General features: G+C 46.1%; 3 protein-coding genes across 4 annotated transcripts; 2 read left to right on the top strand and 1 right to left on the bottom strand.

Moving 5' to 3' along the window:
* Window positions 1-1,298: 1,298 nt before the first annotated feature.
* Window positions 1,299-5,370, top strand: LOC133908733 (integrin-linked protein kinase 1-like). Of its 2 annotated transcripts, XM_062350872.1 has the most exons (12): window positions 1,300-1,763; window positions 2,048-2,122; window positions 2,203-2,298; window positions 2,505-2,590; window positions 2,715-2,835; window positions 3,392-3,471; window positions 3,574-3,636; window positions 3,761-3,879; window positions 3,977-4,062; window positions 4,476-4,597; window positions 4,850-4,961; window positions 5,064-5,370. In XM_062350872.1, exons 1-12 carry the CDS (start codon window positions 1,419-1,421, stop codon window positions 5,166-5,168), a joined length of 1,410 nt encoding a protein of 469 aa, XP_062206856.1. In that variant the 5' UTR covers window positions 1,300-1,418; the 3' UTR covers window positions 5,169-5,370. The 2 variants fall into 2 exon arrangements, with proteins under 2 accessions (XP_062206857.1, XP_062206856.1); XM_062350873.1 differs by lacking the exons at window positions 2,048-2,122; window positions 2,203-2,298 and having other exon boundaries at window positions 1,299-1,763.
* An 896-nt stretch (window positions 5,371-6,266) lies between these two features.
* On the bottom strand, window positions 6,267-8,612 carry LOC133908734 (GDSL esterase/lipase At5g45670-like). The gene is made up of 4 exons (XM_062350874.1): window positions 8,308-8,612; window positions 7,450-7,574; window positions 6,844-7,342; window positions 6,267-6,736 (listed from the first exon to the last, which is right to left on the bottom strand). The coding sequence occupies exons 1-4, from the start codon at window positions 8,558-8,560 to the stop codon at window positions 6,513-6,515; spliced, it is 1,101 nt and encodes a 366-aa protein (XP_062206858.1). The 5' UTR covers window positions 8,561-8,612; the 3' UTR covers window positions 6,267-6,512.
* A 9,686-nt stretch (window positions 8,613-18,298) lies between these two features.
* On the top strand, window positions 18,299-19,070 carry LOC133910084 (protein S40-1-like). The gene has a single exon (XM_062352606.1). The coding sequence runs from the start codon at window positions 18,334-18,336 to the stop codon at window positions 18,790-18,792; it is 459 nt and encodes a 152-aa protein (XP_062208590.1). The 5' UTR covers window positions 18,299-18,333; the 3' UTR covers window positions 18,793-19,070.
* The last annotated feature ends 5,699 nt before the right edge of the window (window positions 19,071-24,769 follow it).

Below are 24,769 nucleotides of genomic sequence, written 5' to 3'. Positions count from 1 at the left end.
TCTTGTATAAAACTACTACTTGGAATTAACTATCAAGTATGAACCGACGATTTGGACTTTTAGCAACAACCATATAAATTTATGAGCCTATCCTAGCTGCGTCCGTCATTTTATACCTGCAACTGTGACCGACCAAAATAGATTCATAAGGTCGCTTTCAGAACTTGCAAACCGTTCAACAAACGTTTTCTCAGAAGATCGAGGCCTGCGTCTGGAATCCGAGAACACGTCAATACCTGCAGGTTCACAGTTCTTTCTGCCGCGCCGCCATGATTTGTTCTGCGCAGCACTGACGAAACCGAAGGCTTAGCATCACAATACAACTATAGAAGTCCTTGTCCTATCTCTGCCTCCTGGTACGTCAACAAAGTTCTTATCCTATTTTACGTAACAGTGACATGTTACTACAAACGCCAACATATTTTTTTCTAGAGCACAAATATCCAAGTCGTCTTAGCTGCGTGTTTGATCTTCTCGCCTTAATCCCTGTGTGGACATAAGCTTTAGGTACGCAAGTGGCGCCTGCTGGCCCTAAATGATCTTTTCGAAGTACTTCCCTCGCTGTTGTTGGTAAAGTACCATGTCAGCACACGTCATCCTTGAGTTTCGAGGATAGAACATTTCAGGATTTCGCGACAAAATATCTGTAGACTTGATGTTACTAGGCTCGAGGATGTATGCCGTTTTAGATTATAACAAGATGCCATGGACGGAATGAGCAGACATGTCAGTGCCAAGACCATGCCAATGTCTAAAGCTGTCCATATTTTAGTTGGTTGTTGACAGAGTACGGATGGATGAACCTACATATAAGCAGGGGTCCATCAGTTTAGCTAAGCTTTGAGACGCACGGGCAACACAGGAGCGTAGCCGGCAACACGGAGTCCCCTTTGAGCGAGCGGGGCCCAGCTGTCACCCACTCATCCGCGCGATATCCCGCGGCAGTTGTTTCCGTATCGGTTCATGCCGCGGAGTTCGTTGGCCGGCTGCTGCCAGCCCAACCGCCAGCCACTCATTCGAATTGGGATACTCTAACCTTATACGAGTTGAAATCACGGTCACTTCAATTCCTCATAAGCCATTAGATATTAACAAAATTTGATACAATATCTCATAAATAGTACTATTACTACGGCGCTCGACTACAAATTAATTAATATTTTTCACTCACAAACTACTCTCCCTTCAACTTCACAAAGTAAATTATCACCTCGATAGTTATTCTAAATAGAAAAATTAATATCATATCACGCTCTCTACTACTTTATACTAAAATACTGTCTACACGTAGAACCTGACTCACATATCACCAAACCCCCTCGATTCTCTTTATCTATCAATTCGCTCGCACTGGCCCCCTCCGCTCTGCTCAATTCGCTCGCACGAGTCTCCGATTCGATCTCCCCCGCGCCGTCTCGATGGAAACGATGTCCCCCGCGGCGGCGGCGGTGCCTACGACGCCGCAGTTCAGGCTGGGGAAGCAGTCGTCGCTGGCGCCCGTCCACGGCGAGGGCGGTGCGGGCGCCGCGGAGGTGTCGGCCGAGGCGAACGGCGTCATGAGCTTCCAGCTGATGTACCTGGTCCACGGGGGCAACGCGGAGGGGATCCGCGACCTCCTCGACGCCGGCGCCGACCCCAACTTCCGCGACTCCGACGGCCGCACGGCGTTGCACATAGCCGCATGCGAGGGCCACACCGAGATCGCCGAGCTGCTCCTCCAGCGCGGCGCGGAGGCCGCCGCCGAGGACCAGTGGGGCAGCACGGTGCTTGCTGTTTAACTTCGGCTGCTCTTGTTTTTTGTTCTTTTTGGTTGCATTGGATGAGGACCTTAGAATTCTTTGAGTAATATCTGACTGTAAATTGGAATTTCTATTGCGAGCGTTATCAGATATAGACGACAAGATTGGTACACTAAGTTGCAGGGATTGAATACGTTAGCTGGATGCAATTTGTAGGCTTTGTTAGGCACGTGGAACATGGGTTGTTTGTACATGTATGTTTTGTTGTGAATTGCTGCATTATAGTTGAGTGTTGCTACTATTGGCAGCCTTTGGCGGATGCGATGCATTACCACAATCATGATGTGATCAAGATCTTGGAGAAGCATGGCTCCAAGCTCAGGGTACTATGCTGTGCGTGTGTTGTCTCTTCCTGATGCGCTGTTATGTTACGGTATTCTGAACGTTCGCTTCTTTCTTGAAGATTGCTCCAATGCATGTGAACAACGACCGTGAACTTCCTGAATATGAGATTGACCCGAAAGAGCTTGATTTCACTAATGGCAATGATATATCTAAGGTTTGTATATATCTTGCCATTTTTTCCTGTGAGTTTAGTGATTTGGTTGACTCTAGCATTAATCAGCATACCTTACAATTGGTTGACCCTACTAATCGTATGCTATTGAACTCTTAATTTTAATAAATTTTCGAAGCAATTGAGTTTCTTTATCAGGCTATTACTGTTGAAATTATTTTTAGTTATAGTTTCTATTTTCTTCTCAGGGTACATATCGGAAAGCAACATGGAGGGGCATTCCTGTTGCTGTTAAGAAGCTGGATGATGATCTAATTATGGACGAGAACAAAGTGTAGGTTGGTTCCATTGAGTTGTTAATTTTGTTTTGGTCTATCTTGGCTTTGTTTCACTGAACTGTACCTTTTGTCCCCTAGTTGTATTTTACTGACAGTACGGATGGATTTCTCCCATTGCAGGCAAGCATTCAGGGACGAACTTGACGTGCTGCAACTTATACGGCATCCAAATGTCGTGCAATTTTTGGGTGCTGTAACACAAAGCAGCCCAATGATGATTGTCATGGAATTTATGCGCAAGGTTTGTCTTAAGGGCATTGTACTCTTTAAAATTGGCATTATTCTGCGTATTTGTGAGGCCTGTTCGATTAGTTGCTATATGAGCAAATGCCCTAGGTTAACCCTTTCTTGGTGTGGATCTAGGCCTTCATATTATTGTACTTATCTGGTCATGTATATGCATGAGTAGTGAAATGCTGTCCATGCTCGATTGACTATTTATAATCATTATTTGCCTTGTTTTAGCTCTTTCTTTCAGTCAGGCAATGTGCAATCAGTCTTTACCTTGTTGTTTTAGCAGCTTCTGTCTTTGTGGCAATATCTGGCCACATTAGATCAGTGGAAGTTGGCAATGTGTATTCAATTCAATTTTGTGATATTTGTTTAGCTAAGATCACACATGTATGTTGACTTCTTCCTAACTACTGGCAGTATGATTTCAACACTTCAGAAATGTCTAGCATTATTAACAACATTTTTATTTCTATAACATAAAGCAAATATGCCAGCACATGAGTATCAAAATATATAGCATTAATTCATGGATTGATGAGAATTATCAAAATATTTGTTTCCAGGGTGATTTGCGGACTCACTTGAATAAGAAAGGAGCGCTGGCCCCATCATATGCGGTGAAGTTAGCTCTTGATATTGCAAGGTCTGCCAGCCATGTCCTGGATATGAGATTTGCTCTGTTGGACTGCTACCTTTTGGTGTTATAAAGTAAACCTAACTTGTGTCTCTTTGTGAAATGTAACAGAGGAATGAGTTACTTACATGAGCATAAACCTCAAGCCATCATCCACCGTGACCTTGAGCCTTCGTGAGTACTTTCATGTTTATATTTTTTTCTTTGAAGCTTGCTTACATGTTTGTTATACACCCCATGAGGCGCTTTAAATGCCTGGTTTGTTAAAAGACTATATGTCCATCGTGTAAGACAACAGAAACATATTGAGGGATGACACTGGACATCTGAAGGTGGCAGATTTTGATTTGTGTAAGATGCTAAAATGGAGAAGAAAAATTAGAGAAGAGAGAGCGGTAACTTCTCCAGGCAATGCTTGTAAGTAATTTTATTGTTGACCGTACTAATTCTGTGCTAAATTAGTGCCCACCTTTATTTGTTCTATATGCCCTGATAATTGGTAAAAATGTCACAGGTAGGTATGTAGCTCCAGAAGTCCTGCGAAATGAAGAGTATGATACCAAAGTGGATATCTTCTCTTTCGCTTTGATAGTTCAGGAGGTAAGTATTGTTATATAGCATTTTTCATTTCTTTCTGTTTTTTTCTTCTCAAGAACACCTAGGAAGGACTAGGTTTCTTTTCATTAAGAAGAAGGCACCCAAATATGAGCCGAAGAAGACTCAAATCTTGGTGGTGGAGGTGCACACCCACACGTGGCACCAACTGAGCTAGACTCGGTTGGTAGTATTATGCATTTCTATGCTCTGGATATATTATTGTGTTGCTACCTACATATTTTGTATAGTATTGAGTATGTTACACAGATACACTGTTGGAACCTTTATTCGATTGGCACTATTGTTATAGGGTTTCTCTAAGCATAAGAACAGCACTCAATCCTGCTCCAACCACTCCTGGAAGGCCGGAATCCCCCATATGGCCACTTTTGGACTCATAATTTTAACTTTTTCAGATGATTGAAGGATGTCTTCCTTATCATGATAAGAAAAATGGTGAAATTGAGAAGGCACACAATTCTAAAGAAAGACCGCATTTTAGAGCTCATCCAAAGCATTATGCTCATGGGTTAAGAGGGTAAGCTTTCATTCTTTCTCTCCCCCTATTTTTTATGTGTTTTGGCTATTACGGTTTCGTTAGAACATTGGTGTGGCATGTTTTTCATCCTGAACTTATAACAAACAAGCTTATGTGAGCCAAGTTCAATCTAACTATTTGGATGCGGGGAATTCAACATGTTCTATTTCCTCCACATGCCATTATGGATTGTGACTTTACCTCGTTTATTTCATACTGACTTGCTCGTCTGTCTACTTGACACTATTAAAGGTTGATTGAGGAATGCTGGAGTGAAAATCCTGCAGACAGGCCTGATTTTAGTGAAATCATCGATCGGTTGTCTGCTATCCAAAATGAAATAGCTCAAAGGAACCGGTGGAAGGTAAGCAGTGAATGCCTTCTCGTTGTGTTGTCACTGTTGTGTCATAGCGGAAGATAGACTGTTCTAGCAAAAGGTGTTCTTATGTTGGTTGTGTTTGAACAGGTGAGACCTCTTAGATGTTTCCTGAGCTTCGAGGGAATGTGGAAGAAAGATCGCAATGAAGGCAGCACCACCCGTTCATCACGTTTGTCACGATCCAACTTTTAAGCACCTATCCGAGCTGTTGATTTCGTTTGGAGGATCATATTCATGATTGCTAGAAAATCAACTTGTATATCGTATCTTTGTGTTCTAAACTTCTGAAAAGGAATGGTTTTGCGGCTGGTTGATTTTCTTCTGGTGGTCATAGCTATTGTACATCTGACATTTACTGTTGAGCCCCGGTAAAATCAAAGGATTTTTTTGGCAATTCCGAAAGTCGACTCCCCCCCCCCCCCCCGCCCCCCCGCCAAAAAAAAAGGCCCCAACCCCATCTACAGATTGCTGCCTTTGATCAGTCTATGGTTTCTCCCAATAATAACAAATCAAGGTAGCTGGCGGAAGTGAAGCATGTCGGTCGGAGCAGTTTCATATTTGGCACTTTTTTGTCGAACTTTTTGCAAAGAACAAATCTGCTGCCTTCGTGTGTAATGCTCATTCTCAGAATCCACTTTGCTGCAAGCCGTCCATGTGCCCATGGGTTCTTACTGCACTACACTGCACGCTATAGGAACGGCAACAGTCGAGAGGAAGAGTTATTTTCTTTGCTGGTCTAAGACCACCCCTAATTATATTTACTTCATTTCGTTCTCTTTCTAATTTTCCTCTTCCTTTTTATTTTTTTTATTTTCTCTCATCTTCAATAGCTTTCCTTCGAAGGTATTCGTAAAGGTATAAAAGAATCTCGTCCTGAAAGAAATGGAATTCCTTTGTGACAGGAGCTGTGAAGAAAAATCGTTGGAACGCTGAAGGGAACGAAAATTCCTTCGTGAAAGGATTCTGTGCACTGACGAGAATTGGTTGGGATGGTCTAATCTGTATGAAGCTGCGGTCAAGAATTACTTGCGCAGTAAGCTGATTTGTCACAAATATTCGTACTCACGAGCCAGCAAGCCATTCGATTTCTTCACTTGTACAGCTGCGTTGTCCGCATTCCTCTTGTGTATGTAGGTTCGGCCGTTTCGTTGATGCGCCGACTAGACAAGCAGGCGCCCAGTTGGCCGGCCGTGTGGAAGAAGAGAAGGCGGGATGGTGACCGGACGGTGGAACCGGCGTGTAAAGCACCCTTCATTCGAAATTTCAAACTTTTTTTATGCTGGTTTTCATTTTCAGCGTAACCATCACTGAATTAATAGGAAGCATCGAATATGCCATCAATTACACTAACAAAACCGGAAACCCTCTCTGCGTATATCATATATATTGTTCAGATGCACACATGTCTTGCGAGTAGCACGCAGAAGAAAGGAAATATGTAGCCTTACAATTTCAGGCACAGTCATGATAGAGAAAAAAACAAAAAAGAGAAGACACTGTAGCTTTGGCCATCTTGACGTGACCAACATCTTACAACTAGAGCTGAGCGAGCGTGCGCAGATCCACCGGGTGGACGTCGGTCGGCTGAGCCGCCCTGTACGCCCTCCGGCCAACGAGGATGTTTGCCGCCTCCGTGGGGTGGAAGGCATCCCAGAAGAGGTACTCGTTCCTGTTAGCGCACGGCGTCTGGAATGGCAGGCACGTCACCTGCCCGTTGTTCCTCCCGACCCCACAGCACCCTCTGTTCGTCACCGTCAGACCTGCACAAATCCAAAGTTCAACTGCTTTCAGGATGCACTAATATTCTAGCTACCGTGTGCTTTGGATCGAGTTGATTCCTCAAGGGAATGCAAAGTGATATGCATACCGTTTGCTCCTGGGGCTCTCAGGATGTCCTCGAAGATGCCGTAGTTGTTGATGTAGGTGAAGTGCGCCCCCGGCAGCGCGTTGAACTGGTCGACGAGGCCGACGAGCTTCCGGTTGAAGATGTCGATGGCGCCGTTGATCTGCTCCACGCAGATGGTGCCGTCGGGGCTGTGCTGCGCCAGCTCGTTCGGGCTGCACCCGACCTGCCCCACGCCCATCAGCGCCACCTTCCTGGCCCCGTTGTTGTACAAGGTCCTGAGCTGCTGCGAGTACTGGTCGATGAGCGCGTCGGCGTACTGCTCCGGCGTGTACTGCTGGCTGGTGGAGTACACGGCGGGCATGAAGTAGTTGTTGAGGTAGTCGTTGCTGCCCATGCCCACGGTGAAGATGCACTGGCTCAGGTGGTTCGCCGTCGAGTCCTCGTCGCCCAGGATGCTCACCAGCTGCTGCACGGCAGCCTGGTAGTTCTGGATCTGACCGCCGAAGCTTATCCGTGCACCCTGCAAATAAACGCACATGGATGCGTCATGCGTGTTCCAGTGCGTAGCTTTTAACTTTGCTATTGCTAATCTCTCATTCTCTCAAGAGGATAATGTTGTGTGCTTACCAGTTGCTGGCCAGTCTCGTCCCGGATTCCGGCTGCAGCGGAGGCGAAGTTGACGCCGGTGAGGAGCTGATCGCTGCTTGCACCGGCGTATGCGGGGATGTAATCGTCGAAGCCCAGAAGCCGAGCTGAAACGGACACATGCATACGATGCGTGTGTAAGTAATTGTTTCAGAAATTTGATAGAAGTAAATGAAATGACCGAGCAATTAACCGCATCGATTATTTCAGATTCTTGACAAGTAGCAGAAGCAGTATGTTCTCGACTTATGCCAAAGTTTCTACTAGTGGTAGCACTCCTGTACTATCTGTCACTCTGTCAGTACTTATTGGTCAGATTCGATGGATCTGACGAAGCACGATTGTCATTGTTCCTAGTGAATTCAGGTATCGGTGTTAGAATTTATACATAAGTGCAACTGGATTCTTCTCTGGTCAAGAACAGAGAAAACAATACTAGGAGTACAAGGGAAGGAACGCATCAGCCCTCATACGGCGTACGCTAGGGAGGGGACCAACTTTGTCTACAAACTTTGTCAAGGCCTCAAGGGTCGTCATCATGGCACTCAGATTGCCATGACATCACCTGAATATATAGACACTTCATTCAAAGCGCGCTATAGGCATGGACACTCACACCTGATCTATGCAATCTCTTCTGATCGGCCCGGGCCAACTAAAACCAGACAACCAGTGCACCTCAGTGTTACTCAACAACCAAAATCCAGAACCTCCTCTGAAAAACTAAACAAAAACCAAGCGAGAGAAGAGAGTAGAGTAACCATGCATGCAGCTCGATACTATATACTATGTCAGTAGCTCACACAAACCAAGCAAGAAAGGAGAGAGCAGGGAGCTTACATATTGCATCAACGGTGGTGAGGCCGTTGCTGAACCGGCCGGTCGGGCCGCCGGCGAAGTCGATGCCGTAGGGCGGGTAGTTGGCCCGCGCCAGCGACAGGATGTCGTTGTTGTTCCCGTTGTCGACGAGCGAGTCCCCGAACACGAAGTAGCACGGCACCTGTGGCTCGGCCCGCACGACGGCGACGCTGGCCAGCCGCGCGGCCAGGATGACGAGCAGCGCCGGCAGCCACCGCATTGTTGCACGCTCCATCCCAAGCTGCTAGGTGCTAGGTAGGAGATAGGAGCCTCGGGCCACGCCGGGATCAAATGTGAGTATGTGACCGGCCGGCCAACACATTGGAGCCATACTTATAGGGCACGTTTTGCCGGAGGCCCCTAGAACATGTGGGTAGTAGGGACCTGCAGGGATGCGTGAAGGAGCGAACAGTTACCGTGCTCTTCGTCCATATTGGTGAGCTCTGCATGTGCGTGCATGGTGATGGTTGGAGCAGTCACGGTTGGGTCAGGGCCGACGCGGGGTCGTGCTGATTGATTGATTACCACGCGCCGGGGCCCGGGTGGCACAACATGCATGCTATGCTGCAACTATGCAAGAGGGCTCTGCGACGAGCCGACGAGACGACTGGGGGTCTGGAGGATTACCGTCCGGAGGTCAGGATGTCGGTGTCCAATTCCGGCTACCCGAGCAGAGGTCAGACTGTCAGATGGGAGGTAGAAGACTGACCATGCGTGATTGGTGAATGCCCTCTTGTTTACTGGTCGATGGCACCGGTAATTAAAAAAAAAAGGACCAACAGGAACAGTGGGATGTTGCGTTGATCCAGATGCATGCGTGCGGTTGAATCCCTGGGCAGAATCCTGAATCTATGGTGCCTCTGGGCAAGCGTGAAATATGTCAGCATTGTAGTGCTGGACCATGGGAGGTGAAAAATCGGTACATGTACAACTACTACTGATAGACGATGGTTGCGGGCTTGCAGCAACATTCACGATAGCTGAAGCGATGAATGAATTCAATGAGTGATCTGTCATCGTGAACAATATCCTCTTTCGAGAATATATAGGCTACGATTCTGCCTATCTTTGTGTCATTGTCAATGTTATGTCGAAATCACTATAAGTTGGTGGAATATGCATACGCGACATAACCCTATGAAACCTTCAGGTCACGCATGCATACACCACATTATAGCTACTTGCATTGATCACTTGGGGCTGATATTTGAAATTAACACACTGATGCTTTGGGACCTTTTGCCATCACAGTTCTCGGCTTCCCGAACCCTACAGCTACATCAACCCTCTGATCGATTATGCCTGTAGCAAACCAAACGCCACGAATGACTGAACTGAGATATAAGCTAGCAGTAGATTTCAGTAAGCCAGACGATGCGACGCAAGCACATTTTCAGATCACAGTATAGACGCGTACTCCTGAATTTTTGTCTCCGAGATGGATGGGAAAAACAGGCCGCGTCCCGGAGACACGCCACATGCAAGCATTGGAATGAAATGTCTGATCACGGCCTGCTAGCTAGTTAGGCCCGCACATCCTTGATAGATTTGACTCGCTCCCTCCTTTGTTCTCCAAAATTTATTGCACCGTCTTGGTAGAGATCACTTGACTTTTTCTTCGGTCGACCGGGCACGACAGAATCGATCCCGGTGCATTTCACCTTGACATGGGCACTTTCTTCTACGTCGCTCCCCTGCCCTGCCTGCAGCTTCGGTTAGGGCCATTGAATACGGCGTGTGCAGGTTCACGGTTCGGTGGTGGGCGGGGGGAGCGTGAATGCGCGCAGTGCGGCGCGCATGGAAAGTTCCCGCGCGATCCACATGCCAACCGATCGAAACTTGAGAGCGGCTGGAGATAACGTTGTGGCATTCAATGCATGTGCTGTCGTGGACGCGATCAAACGGTGCTGGTTGCCTGGCTGGCACCATCACAGCAACACTTTGAACTGCTCCGGTGCAACAAGCAGCAGCCAACAGTTTGCATGATGGCTGGCTGGCTAGCTCTGTAGAGGATTACCTCATGCATGTAGGGGATTCAGATTTCCGGTTCCTGTTGGGTAGATGCCTAGTTGGGTAAAAAAATTGAACGGTAATCGGGTACACGGGTATACCGCACAGCCTTTTTTTCTACCTTTGGTTTTCCGTAAAGTTGTCCGTGTCATGCACGTTCCAGTAACTCACCATCCAGACGTGAAGTCGTGGACCACCCCCGTGCTGCAAGAGTGGTATACGGTACACCCCATGAGGCGGCGGAACAAGCGCATGTACTAGCTTGGCACGGCCCATATCGCTCGCGTCGGCCGTCGCGGTGACACACGGCCTCCGCCGCTCGCGTGTACAGGTCCCCATGTGACCCGCGGCGGTTGCCCCGCGACGAAGATCGCGAGCCGCCGCGGTTGTTCGGTCACGTGCTTTTCCGGTGGAAATGGTAGAAACGTACGGGGAGTTCGATGCTGGCACTGCCAGACCGCCGACGAGTGGGGCTGAAGCGCACCGCGCGCGCCCTCGATCGTGCTTCTGCCCGCTGACCAGTCGGAGAGGAAGAACGACGGGGCGTCGGGCAGAACGGGCTGCGGTCTGCGGAGGGAGCTCCGCCCGGTGAGGTGAGGCGAGTGCTGCCATGAGGCCCACGGTCGAGCTGCGATAAAATGCGAGCACCATTCCGCGTGGGCCTTCGTGTTTTTTTAGAGAGAGGAGTGGACCTTCGTGGGCGCTTGGGAAAATCTGAAGTAGTTGCGGCCAGAAGATGAGTGGCGAGAAAAAAAGATGTGTGTAGACGGGCCGGTAGATGTTGAGGATAATAACACGATGCGACTTCAGGAGTTTTTTATTTTTATATTTTCTATTATTAATATTTAAAAATAGGCCTCTGATAAACATATGTGTATAAATAGGCGTCTACCGTCCTATTTCAAAGAGCGGTAAGGATATCATGGTGGCGGTGCCACTCCTTATCATTCTCTCAGAGGCGCTGTCGTGCAGCGCCCATTACCGCCCTTGCCACCCTCCCAGTGGGCGTTTAGCCCCCTCCCCCACACTTGGAAATTTAATTTTTATATAATTTAACTTTTGTATACGTCAATTTGAAAAATAGTGCATATTCATTCGGTGAAAAATATTAGTTGTGCACAAAGTAGTCAAAAACAGCATCACGTAGTAGTTACTTTTTGGAAATTTTAGATCGATGTAAATTTATCGATATTTTTTATTCATCTGATGTAAAATTGTGTGAATAATTTTTTACTGATGTAATGTTGAGATGATACAAAATCTAATTTTTCGAACAATTGTAGTTGTCAAGTATTATTAGCATAATATCCGGTGCAGAGATTACATACGATGACAAACATTACATGTTACATGGGGTTTGTCGTTGCTACACGAATAGACTCTAACCATAAAGACATAAAGACAATAAACATTGGCATGTACGGTACGTATAAAGACTAACCTAATAGCATTCTGCTGCTAATCCTAACATACCTTAGTGAGTGAAAATATATCGGGTTACGGTAGATGCTCTCTACTGAGTGCACCTAGAATATTTGTCCCTTCTCAGGGTATCAGGGCCACCCGTCTTAGTGCGACGGGCCATCTACCGCTTCCTTGTCCTTTCTGCTTCGCGTGCTTGAGCCGCGGCGAACTCCTCCGCTGCCTTCCTCATGCGCTCCTCCTCCTGCCACTTCAGTCGTAATTCCTCTTGTTGTTGTTCGTACTCCCAGCATTCGTATATTTTTCTCCTCCACCGCATGCTCATATCGACCCACCGCTTTTAGTCTTCATTTTGCTTCATGTCGAGCCATTTCATGAAGTCACAGATAGGTGGAGGAGACTGAACAAATAAAATAAGATGTGAGATTAGTAAGACAGTGTATAAAATTGTATAGAAAGTGCCACATGAGTGATCTATGTCGTTATACTGGTGGGTACTCATACGGTCCATGTTGAGACTTGTCGTATTGGTAATTGGCATATATGAAAAGGCGTAAATCATAGGTGTAAGAGATATCCTGGGGCTCGCGAAGCCTACAAAGGTCAACACAAGAAGCACATCGACGGTTCAACCTCCTGAGAGATGAAAATCCCCCAATATTTCTTGGGTGGCCTTGGTAGAGCTTAGGAAGATATTGCAGTTGAGAGAGCTGATGAAGCAGTTGTCTATCCATAGATGAGGGTGAGGTTATTTATGGTGGCTAGGGGTTGATGCATAGACTGAGTATATGGGCTTGGTTGGAGGCTGGAGCATAGGATTCCCTATGAAAGATGAAAAAGTTGTGACATTGATGCTAGGTAGAGATTCTTTGTGTCATGATAGAGGTGTTATTATTTAATTTATGATTAAAGCTCTACCATATAGTCATTTCATATCTACAGCTTGCTTCAGTACAGAGGTGTTGTCATTTCATGGTTAAAGCTGAGTCGTGTGGTCACTTTGTGTCTAAAGCTAGACTTACGATAGAGGTGTTGTCATTTCATGCTTGAAGCTTTGTCGTGTGGTCACTTCTTGTATAAATAGCTTTCTAAGTAATATTTTTCATATATTGGATAGTACATTAATATAATAAACGTATCATCACATTGATTAGATATAAAGTTCATAAATAGTTCAAAACATAGTACGTTAATATAAGACAGTAACCATACACCTATCGAATTGAACTAATGAAATGGAAATGTAAACAAAAGAAATAGTTGTGGATGGAATTTGCATAGTTCTTAGTGGATATATGTTGAATACCTAGATCATCTTAAGATAGCGGAGGAAAGTGGCGACGCAAATTAGCGGAAGAATACCAACTGTACTAGTCAATGCTATCAGGGTATCAGGTATCCAGAGATACTGATGATACAACCTCAGTCTATGCCAGTACTTAAGGTGCTCGTGCTACAACATTAGCCCATGCTACCACATTAATCATAAGAGGACATGACCACAAGCATTAGCATGTCTAAAGCCTGAGTCATGACATAGGTGTTGTTATTTCATCGTTTGGTCTAAAGCCCACCCCAAACTTTGACATCAAAGCCGAGGATGAGAAATGGGTCAACCTATTGAAGAAATGCAACTAGCATGCGGTCGCGTGGGATTAAGAAATACAGTAATGACATGGTAAGTAGTACATAGAAACTAGACACGTCCGAATATATAAGACTAGTTCATGAATCGAAGATGCATCATGAAACAAATATATATGTTACAATATCAAAGGTAAAATCCTACTACTATCTCCCCCGCTACCGTTGGTCATTCCCATCATCATGCGGTCAGGGTGTCCGGTGGACCAACCTGCCTAGTAGGCCTACTAGCGATCATAGGTGTCGAGGCCTCCTCCTGGATCTGCTACATCAGTAGTGGAGCACTGAGCAACTAGGACCGCGTGACGACGCCATAGTATGGTGTAGCCCCGAAGAAGTCCCTCACGAGGTCAAACAGGGGGTCTGGCCCAGGCTTCGCCTCCTAACTCGGGTATGACGACTGTGATGGTGCCACCGCTGTCCATGTATAATCACTCGAGGGGCATGCGAACGGATGAATTGTTAGATATAGTGAATGTGCAAATGAATGTATTACTATAAAATACAATATTGTACCTGTATGGTATGCAAGTGCATCAGTAGAGGACCGGGCGTGAGGTCCGAATGGTGGAGGTCCGAACGGTGGACGTGCGAATGGTTGAGGTGCAGATGAAGACGTCTCGGCTTCATCACCATAGTAACATGTGGAATATATTAGATATACTATTGAATATATTGAATACGGCAGTATATTAGTATCCATTACCTGAGAGGCCTACGAACGGTGAAGGTATCGACACTGCCCATGGTCTAGGTGTTAACATTAATAAGTATGTAGGTGCACCTAATATATTGTTTTAAAATTAATGCATTAGTAACAAAAGAATATCGCTAACTACCGTGTGTATGAAAAATGCGTACATGTTATGTCTGGCCTTGGAGGCCGTGGTCGAGGTGGCGATGTGGATGTCGGTCCCGGTGGAGGTTGTTACACATCAGACCTCCTGGACAACTCTGTGTGGACCCCACTCAACCTAAAAGGAGCACCAACAACGTCTGTGGTGGATCGGTATGAGGTAAGCTTCAAGGCCTGTACGGTCTTGTTGAAAACCCGCTTGACAAATCCCGCTACATCCGCTGCACTAAGCTATATCCCTTGCCTGAGGCGCTCCATGGTTCCAATCGCGCCATATAGATATCATGTATGATATTGCCCTGTTGAAACAAATATGAATGAGAATTTCAATTTATAGTGGTTCTTATGAGATTATATGCTAAATAAATGAGACGTTAATTAAACATATCGCTAATACAGCGTACTCGTCCCAATAGCCCGGGTAGGCCTCCGTAATCAAAGCGATGTGCTATCGGATAGTACTTGGGTTGTAGGTGACCCGTGTACATGTACGCGGGACATACCACCGTAGGTACTCCTCGAAGCTTGGGTCAGTGAAAGGACGAGGCTCCTCGATGACATACACAAGGGCATGGGCCCACGTCAAGACGTATGGCACTTTATTACATAAGCTTTTGTGCCCTTACAAAGTAAGGACAAATTGGGTGTTTGAAACACCTGACCTCATACTCCGTAGGGTTAGATTGGACGCACTTATGGTTTTTTCTTGTCATTACAACATAGTTGCTAATAAAGTGGACGACCTCCCCCTTGTTACGAAATTGTTGTCCAACCTGGATATCCCTATTCTGATATCCCCAGTTAGATAATGTGTTATACTTAATGACGGTACAATCCAGCAAACTAGCACCACGAAAGTACTGAATCGTCGGCACCGGGTCGTCGTTGTCAGCATCTTCTTCATCCCCGCTACCATCGGTTTCATCATCCACGCATCCTGCATCTACATCAGGATGGTCCACTCTAGCTCCATCTCTACCGGAACTGCCCTCCCCAACATGCCCTCCATCCTCTTCATGCATCACCTGCTGGCTTAATCCTTCCACGGTACTCACTGCATCACCATGCACCAGTCGTGGTACTATGTTTACATACACCCACATATCAAAGTTCTTCTCCAATGCCTTGCGTGAGTATAAAGTATATGTGTTGTTTCTTCTCATCTCAAACAATGTATGGACAACGACGGAGTTGTTTGGAACAACCTGTGACTGCACACCCTCCAGGACAACAATATGAGATTGCTAGTTTACACGCAAAAGGCTCATAATATGTTATTTCAGGTCATTAGGTACCTCAACCGAACTCTCTATTTGCTGGCAGTTCTGAATTGTTACGAGTCTCCCGTGCAAAACTACGGGACGCTCTTCATAATAAATATGATAAGTCATATCGTATCTGGTAAATAAAGATACATCTAATAAAATTACTACTTATATGCTGGCACGATAAACACACGATAAACATGCTAAATATGTAAGTAATTAACAATACTAATTAAATTATTATTATTAAATAAAAATAAAATAATTAATATTTAATATTGAATTAAAATATTATTTAAATTAATATGAAAGTTATATTGAACAAATATTCCATCTCCTTATAAATTGACACTGCATTATTAATCTATCCATAGATTTCTTCGTGCTAAGTGAGCTGAGTTGAGGTGCCCCGCATTTTTTGACTAATCAATTTCGCGCTAATTACTATTATACAATCTACTAAACTAAGAAAAATAATTACTAAGTACACAACAACATACTAATTACTATTATACAAATTCATGCTAATTACTATTACACTACCTAAGCAAATAATCGGATTTATATAATCAAACTAAGCAAATAATTGAACAAATGTAATTACCAGGTTAAACACTCTAATTACTATTATTGTTGCAAGTACTAATTTAAGTACTTATTGTATCTCGTGCTGCTTCTCCTCCTCACCTTGGGCTGCTTCTCCTCTCCTATTCTCTCCTCTCGCGCTGCAGCTACCCTCATTTTATAGCATAGAGCGGAGAGACAAAAAGTGACCGATTTGATGGGGCGTTGAAAGCACGGGCAACATCATGTGGGCACGGTACCAAAAGCAACCTAGCCATATTTGACACTCAGATGCCGAAAACGGTTGAATCAGTCTTTTTTTATATTTTAAGTCTTAAAATCGGATTTTAAAGTGCTGAATATATATGTTAAATTTACAAATACATCGATCTATTATCTATTTTGATAAATAGATCGATGTATATTGTCTATTTCTATTTTTGCCTAGTTGATGTAACTTCGTCTGAATGTAGAAAGATTAAAGAAAGAATACGGCATTTGGCCAGAACAAAAGCTATATTCGTGCCTTCCTCGGAGTTGTCAATACAGGTGCGTACAGAGAATCAAGTTTCGCTTAATTCCTGCACATTTGCAGCTCAAAAGTCTACAGCTGAATGAAGGTAGCATCTGGTTTGTATACTGTAGTTTTGCTGGCGGAAGCAGTACTCTGAAGTCTGTATTAATCGGGCGAAAATGACCGCCAAAGTAAGACATTTTCACCGACTTCTCTCTTCTTCATGAAATCTATAACTAGATTTGGAGATTTTCCACTTGAGTTCCAAAGGAACAAAAAAATTCCACGTCTTTGCCAGCCAGGCCACTACAGTAGAGATCTGAGTCGTGACTCAAAACAGTTTCTGGGTCCTTGGGTTGGGTAAGTGGTGCTGCCGTGCTGGTAGTGTGATTCAGTCGGGTCGGCCTCCTGTCCTCCCTGACATGCTTCGAAATCTGTAGGTCCGTATCGAATTCCTCACGTACAGAACCATGATACTAAAACGTTTTGGGAATTGTTAAATCTTATATGAGTGTTTTAGATGGCTCCAACACCTGAATTTTAGTATCTTAGATTTGTGCTTTAGGGATGTTGGGTATATGAGGTAAGAAAATTCATGTGCTTTAAGACCCTAACACCTAATTTTTTTTATACCTTAGTTACAGCCAGTTTATATTAGAGTTATACAGTTACATTACACAAGAGTTACAAGTTTTTTTGTGTAATTTTTGAGTAATGATGGTGCAATAAAAATTTGGTTGTTAGAACTCCCAATAACACTTGATTTTTATAGTACAAAGTTGGATTTAATTTAAACCTCATATCTCAATATTGGATGTCTAAAAATCAGGCGTTAGGAGCCCCTAAAACACTAAAGTGTTATATACTTGTATAGACGTTCCCAACGTTTTACTTACCGCTCCTCGGATTGAAACCAACCCATTCCGGTTTTCACCCCAGAGGCCCAGACAGTTGAAACAGGGTAAAAGCCTTAGGCATCGAGTGGTACGGGGAATCGACATACCCACAAAATGACAAACGTATGCGCCACTTGCTGACCAAATTGTGGTATGTCCATACCAGTATTGGCGTGACTCTTCGGTTTCGTCACAGCGTGATTCGCACTGCTAGACACAGCGAGCGGTGCGCCGCCCTGCCCAACATTTGCACGCCAAGCACAGCTGCTTCCGTCTCCGTTACGAGGTCCCCATTGGATCCACCATTCCACACGCCCCCATCGCACGGCAGTGATCCATGATTGCGCCATCATGACCAGGCACTTCAGACACTGAAACTTTTTCGCGGACCATGCCAGCTTCAGACGATCAAGTTACTGCGAAAAAAGTTACAGCAACCTGATCGGTATGAACAGTCCGGCCATGCATCCACACGGTTCATGATTGTAACGTCAGGGTTCTAGGCATTTCCAGTTTTCCACACCGATCAAATCCCAACAAAAAATACAACACTGCTGCTGCATATGGACAACGGCGACGTGAGGTTACGCAACACAGCAGAGAGTGTTCGTCGCCGACGCCGAGCCTGCACCGTCCCGAAACCGTGAGCGAGCTAGCCGCGCCGCCCGATGCTTACAGTGCACTCCCCACTGCATCCGCATGACGCCTCGCGTGGCTCGCCCCTTCCAAGCTGGCCCCGCCTAGGGGCCTAGGCCATTATAAATCCAGCAACGCACGCTAACGAACGTCGCAGGCAGTGGCTAGCGTCGCAGCCATCATAGCCGCGCGGGTCGCGACATGGAAGAGTTCCAGGAAGCCGACGTCCTGTGGCCGGAAGCCCACCACCACGACTGCCACCGCCACCGCCCGGACTCCCACCACCACGGCTGGCACCGCCACCGCTGCCACCACACGGATCAGCAACCCCGCGGCGCGGCGCGTCCGCAGTCGGCGCCTCTGCGCATCCCTGCGACGCCGCCGGCGGAGGCGAGCCCCATAACGACCCGGCCCTCGTGGGCGCACAACAGCTACGACTACGACGACGACGACGGAATGGTCGTCAGAAGAGCCTCGGGCGCGGAGGCGGCGATCGTGCCGCCGCACGTCCTCGCGGCGAGGCGGTGCGCGGAGGAGCGGAGGGTGGCCTCCTCGGTGTGCGTGGGGCACGGGCGCACGCTCAAGGGCCGCGACCTCCGCGCCGTCCGCAACGCCGTGCTCCACATGACCGGATTCCTCAGTAGCTCCGACAAGTACTGACTAGTTCAGCAGCTAGCGTGCGGGATAGAATTAGTTCCGCCATATGCAGCAGTAAGAGCTGAATAATTCTGCATCAAATTATTATTATTATTGGAGTTTGGACTAGTACTGGCGATAACAACGTAACGATAGACAGAGCAGTACTCTTACAGCACTTGCTAGATGGCTCAGACTGTAAGGCACATCGATCTAGCTTCATTCTATGGTGCATTGCACTGGGGAAGAAGCTAATTCCGTGCCTACGTAATTGATCGTAATATATAGCTCATGTGATCCGACCGGTGGAAATCAAAGACTTGTTTCGTTCTGCAAATACCTACGACTGCAAGACTTTCGTTTCGGCGCGTTGTGGTGTGTGCTGTTCAACTCTGTCCCGGTACTACTACTTGTCAGATCGAACGAAGTGGACGAAACATCACGTGCATGGAAAGACAGAAAGGCAGGTGGTTTCTGGTTTTCGAAGAAACTACTAGTACTACAAAACGTGACTTGTCTCGGATCAGATGAAATGGAGTAAAACCGCACACAGAGAGAACAAGACCGTAGCCGGTTTCATACTTTCATCCCGAACTTGTGCTCTCGTACGAGTTCCTCTTAAAGCAAACACGCACCATGTGTGGTTTCCCAGCGCGTGCCCGTCGATGCTCGCGTACGTGTACACCGTCGTGCCATCTCTCTCTTTCAGAGCTGACGAGGCATTGCTGGTGATAAAAAGGGCCCAGACAAGCCAGGCACTTCAGAGACAGGATGTCGACAGCATGGGTAAGAAAAGATAAGCTGAATCCTCCTGGGCAGCAGCTGGTTAGTGAACGAGACAGTGTGCCGATTAGCTACTAATCCGTGGGCTGGGTAAAACATGCTGCTTCGTGTCGCATCAGATCTGACCCATCCTGTCTTATCTGGAAGGAAAATCGACTCGCTCATGTCCTGTCCCGATGCAACGAGGCAGGGGAAGCATTTGGACGCAGTGGCAAACGCAGGACGGCCAGCAGGGGCTATCACCTCCTTCCTCTCTACCCCTCCTTTTCTTCTCCCTCCTCTCTCCCCTTCCTCTCCATGGAGCTCCTGGCTTGAGCCCCCATTTCAGCATCCATGCCGGATAGATCAAGAGCGCAACATCAGACTTAGACTACAAGTGGACACACATGTAAGAAATATGGTGAAAAAATCTTTTAAAGTCAACTAAATTAAAGATGATTTGTTTCCTTACTTAATCTTTCTGTACTCTGTCTTGCCGTTGATTAGATAAATACCAACATATGAGGTTATTTTTACTTCGTGGTCGGTACTATATCGGCACTAGCATCACGAGATGTTACTACGGCATGTACGTAACTGCAGCTGACGGCTAGAGACTTCTTTACCCGGTTTAGATGACAGTTGAAACTCTGCATCTAAGCCTAAGAAAAGTAACCTCAGCATAGGAGACACGCTTTCATCTTATTAGATTTTTTTTGTCTCATGTATTGGGTTCTTATTTTTTTAGATAGTGATTGTGTTCATCTTAGTTATATGGAGACTAAAAGTAAACTCTTATGCGGTTATATTAGCTTAGTATAACAATATAAATTAATAAAGTTTTTTTTAAAAAAGCAACTCGATTCTCTATGGCAAAACGAAGCTATTGTGTAATCTTGTAAGACTCAAACAATGGGTGGGTACTCAATCTCACAATTGGCCTTTCTTATGAGGTTAATTGCTTTGTGTAGTGATATTAAAGCTTAGAATCCATATATTTCTGGATTGTAGTGTTCCTATTTCCTCGATAGCGACAGAATGAACGCATCATACATGCTTGGAGCTCCTTCATCTGCGCCTCCTACTCCCCTCCTCGTCACCACCGACTACGCTTTATCCCTCTCCTCGCCTTGCTTCATCATGGATTGGCCACATTAGACCTTCTTCGTGATTGATCGATGCTAATCAATCTTTCATTATGCTTCCATGTTCATCATCTTGTAATGTTGCTAGCGCCTACCAAGTACCAACTATTGTTGTGCCTGTGCGCTTTCTTGCGGTTGTCGATCTATCCGCTTGTCTGACGACGTGTTTCCGCTCATGTCAAGGTTTCACATCGTGTCCATCCTTGGCAAGACGCCTAGGGACATGACTTGCGATGCTATCCGGCAAGAGAACACATTATGGGAGAGGTAGACGCAATCTGATCTTTTTGTTTTCCTTTGTTTTTTTACTTGTGTGGCATCTAATGTTTTTAACATTTATTAAGATAATAGATAGATGGTATACATGGGTAATAGATAAGTAGTTATAGGGGTATTTTGGGTTATTCTTTTCATAAAGCCAGTGATGGATAATTTATAAATACTAGAAACTGCACACATGTTTCACACATATAGAATCAATCTAGAATATAGCAATTCAAAGAAGTAAAAATATATAACATAACAAAAGATATATTTGTATACACGAAATTTATAGCATGATCATATAATTTTATGAGAGAGTAGAATAACGAGTACCTACATATGAGGGTGGAGGGGACCGTATAACTCAGAGTTGTCCATCCGTAGCAACGCTGTGAGAGGAATCAAGATGGTGAACGATTTGTGAGGGGGGGAAACAATTCTCGCATAGTATATTGGTGTAAAGATAGCGTGACGGAGGCGACCTCTATGGTAGACGACGGTGGAGGCGACGTGTGGGTAGCGGGGCACCCTCTCCAAAAAGCTAACGCTATAGGTGAAGTGCGGGAGGCGACACATCTTCTGGAGAAACCTGGTGTTGTAGAAAAAGTGCAGGAGACGACATACCCTGTGGAGAAATCCGATGGTGAATGTATAGAAGATAAATTTTGTACGTTAGGTATGAAAGATAAATAATAAGAGATTGATAGTATTTTTAGAATATATGAAAAATAAATATTAGACATCTAAGCATGAATGCAAATAATAGGAGATTAAATATATTTTTAGAATGAGGAACATGGTCCATCTTTGCAGGGTGATTATTTGATCAACTCGGGTAGGACAGTGGAGATTGATCGGATCTACCATAACTCATGCATTTCATAGGAGTATAGATGTATAGGGATACTTTGTTTTTTATCTGATTAACTAGTAATTTCTAGATCTTGAGAGCGAATGAGGTTTCTTTTTGTTGGCCAATTACTAAGATATAAATAATAATAATAAATAGAAGATTATTTGAGGGTGGGTTTTGTGAAACTAATAGACGGTTGATGTTGTTGATTGATACAATAGTTTCTGTTGTCTCATAAGGGCTCTCAGGATGGACGTAAATTTGAAGCTGAGTGCAATTTGCATTCCATGCAAGCTCGTAAATCGTAACTGTAGCTAGTTCAGGGAGAAACGAAAAACAATCGTAGCTTGTAAGAAGGTTTTATTGGGCTGTAGTTTTTTTTTTCCAGGAGAAATGAACTCAACTTCTATTGAAAGCAAATAATAGTTTTACAGGCACAACATCACTAACATCACCAAATACAACAGGAGAGGACCAGGAGGCACACCGGCCAAGCTGGGTCCTCTATCAAACACACAAAAGCATAACACCAATGCCATATCATTAGGAAACATAGCGCCTAGGACACAATATCCAGCATCTACAGCATGCGATATTTAGGCACAAGAAACCGAGCAGATCTCGGTATAACTCGATCACATCAGAGTGGATAGCACTCGACTAGAAACTGGTGCACCACTTCACGAGATGATCCAGAGCCAGGTTAAGCATCCCCTTATCGCCCTTCTTGAGCAAGATTTTCTAGCTCTGCAAATAAGAGAGACCTTTGAGAAGAATATCAATCGATTTGTTGGGAAGGCATTTTCGATCGCCATCTTGTTGCGAGCACACCACATCACCCAGCTAAGACCCATTTTTTTCCCAAGTTCTTGACCCTCAGTCTGTTGATGGCATTCTCTTGAATAGGGACTCCATCCCTAAGAACCATCTTGCTAAATGCGGTGGCCACGGCAGCCTGCCTGCTCCAACTAGCTCTTCTTCTGATTTGTTTCTTAGGGATGGACCACCTGATTCATCCTCACTTTCTGAGTCAGAGGACAGAGCCTAACCCATAGTTTTGTGGTATTTATCAAGAAAGGCCTCTTCTATAGAGGTAACTCCCTTGCTGGACTCCATGTCATCGCTTGTTAGGACATCAAGCTCAGAATTAAGACTTTCTACCGGGTTCAGGAACCCTTGTCGGTGGATGAACACCGCGAGCAGGGATCCTGAGGGACCCCCTTTGAGATTCGGTCAGGGGGCTGGTCCTGGAACTACCTTGTACGCGAGATTAATGCGAGTGGGACTTAGGCAGGATGGATCGTCAGCTAGTAGAAATGAACGCACCAAGAATTTAGACAGGTTCAGGCCACGCGGAGGCGTAATACCCTACTCCTGTGTATCAAGTATGTTGTCAATGCTCATCTCCTTTCGTCTCCCTTTTTCTTCCCCTTACAAAGTGCTCCCCCCTTTATCTACCGGGGGGGAGGCCCTTTAGGGAGTGCCAAAAATGAGGGCACAAGTTCCCGTAAACAATAAATGGAAAGTGACTATCATTGATTTATAGTTGATGTTACAGAGGGTTAAAAATACATCCCTCGGACGGTTCCATCGGTATTCGCATTCCAGCTTTAGCAGGCGCAGGGGCGCCCATCAGTCAGCTTCTGAGTACTCTCTCATGCCTATTTGGTCATAGTAGATCTGAGGCGGTTTGATATAATAGGGCGATAAGCCTCAAGCCCATCAAAGATATCTTCAAGCCGTCTTTCTTCATAGGCCCCGCGAGAGGACATGCGATGGGACCTGCCGTATTAATTGTGCCCACGCTTTTCTGCTAGGTGGCGGCAGGGACTGACGTATTCAGAACGGCAGGCGTGGGGGAGAGTGGTTGGATGTGACCGTTCACGCTTCCCATTAAATATGGCATCAGGCCTCCTACCGACCGACACCTCATCGTGGAGTCCCTGCGGGGTCCACCGGCATGGGGCTTGCTGGATGCTCGGGGCTCTCTGGGTGCTCGGGGACCAATTATTTTTGACCCTGAGCACCCACTCCCGGACCGTGCTTCCCTCGGGTCCTCGGGGAGGTGGTCCCCGACGGAAGGCGCCATGTCGTACCGTGCTGTCCTGGCCTCGGGACTCGGGAACCCCCAGATCCCATATCACCGACAGCAGCCCCCAGGGCCATCGGCAGGTAATGGACTAGAGACTGAGGGTGGAGCCCTATTTCTTCGAGCCTGATCACAGCATTGGTGCCACTTGGCTTTTTGTCGTCTGGTGCCAAAATCTTTGCACGTCTTGCAATTTTTGGGCCCAAGCTCTTGGTATAACCCAAGGAGGAGCCGAAAGGGCTCGCGTCATTTCAACTTTCGAGGAAGGCGATGATGAGGCGGGAGACGCCCAGGCTTCCTTGCGGATCGAGGAAAACGTGCCTCGCTTACTGTGCCAAGCAATAAGGTGTTTGAACTCCCATTGATAAAAAGGGGAGAGGCAACGGACCGTCGCCTTCCTTCATCGCCATTCTTGCCTTCGTCATTCTTGAGCACTGGGAGCCTCTCTCAGTCTTCAGTGTACCTTGACTCCAGCCACTTCCAGCGCATTTCCCACCCCTGAAAATGCCAAGGGCAGGAGGCGGCCGTCGGGGAGCGTCGAACGACGGCGCCATTCTGCCGAAATCCCGCCTCATGAACGAGGAGGGTGTGGAGAAGGTGCGGAAGCTTATGGTCCCCGCTGGCCAGCGGGGAGCATCGGTGGTGACACAGGCCACCCATCCGCCCGCCCCGCGCGGACCAGGGCAGATCGTCATCTTTGCCTCTTTCGTGGTCGCCGGTCTAGTACTGCCGTTTTCGGCATTCTTTATGCAGGTGCTGGACACCTACGGCGTCTAGTTGGCCCACCTGAGCCCGAACTCGGTGGTGATCCTGACGGTCTTCGCCCACCTCTGCGAGATGTTCGTAGGGGTGCCGCCGTTTGTGGCGCTGTTTCGGCACTTCTTCATC

The sequence above is a fragment of the Phragmites australis genome, chromosome 2 (genome assembly GCF_958298935.1).
Source record: "Phragmites australis chromosome 2, lpPhrAust1.1, whole genome shotgun sequence".
Taxonomy (NCBI): domain Eukaryota; kingdom Viridiplantae; phylum Streptophyta; class Magnoliopsida; order Poales; family Poaceae; genus Phragmites; species Phragmites australis.
Note: the sequence above shows the minus strand (reverse complement) of the source record. Positions and strands in the feature narration are given on the sequence as shown.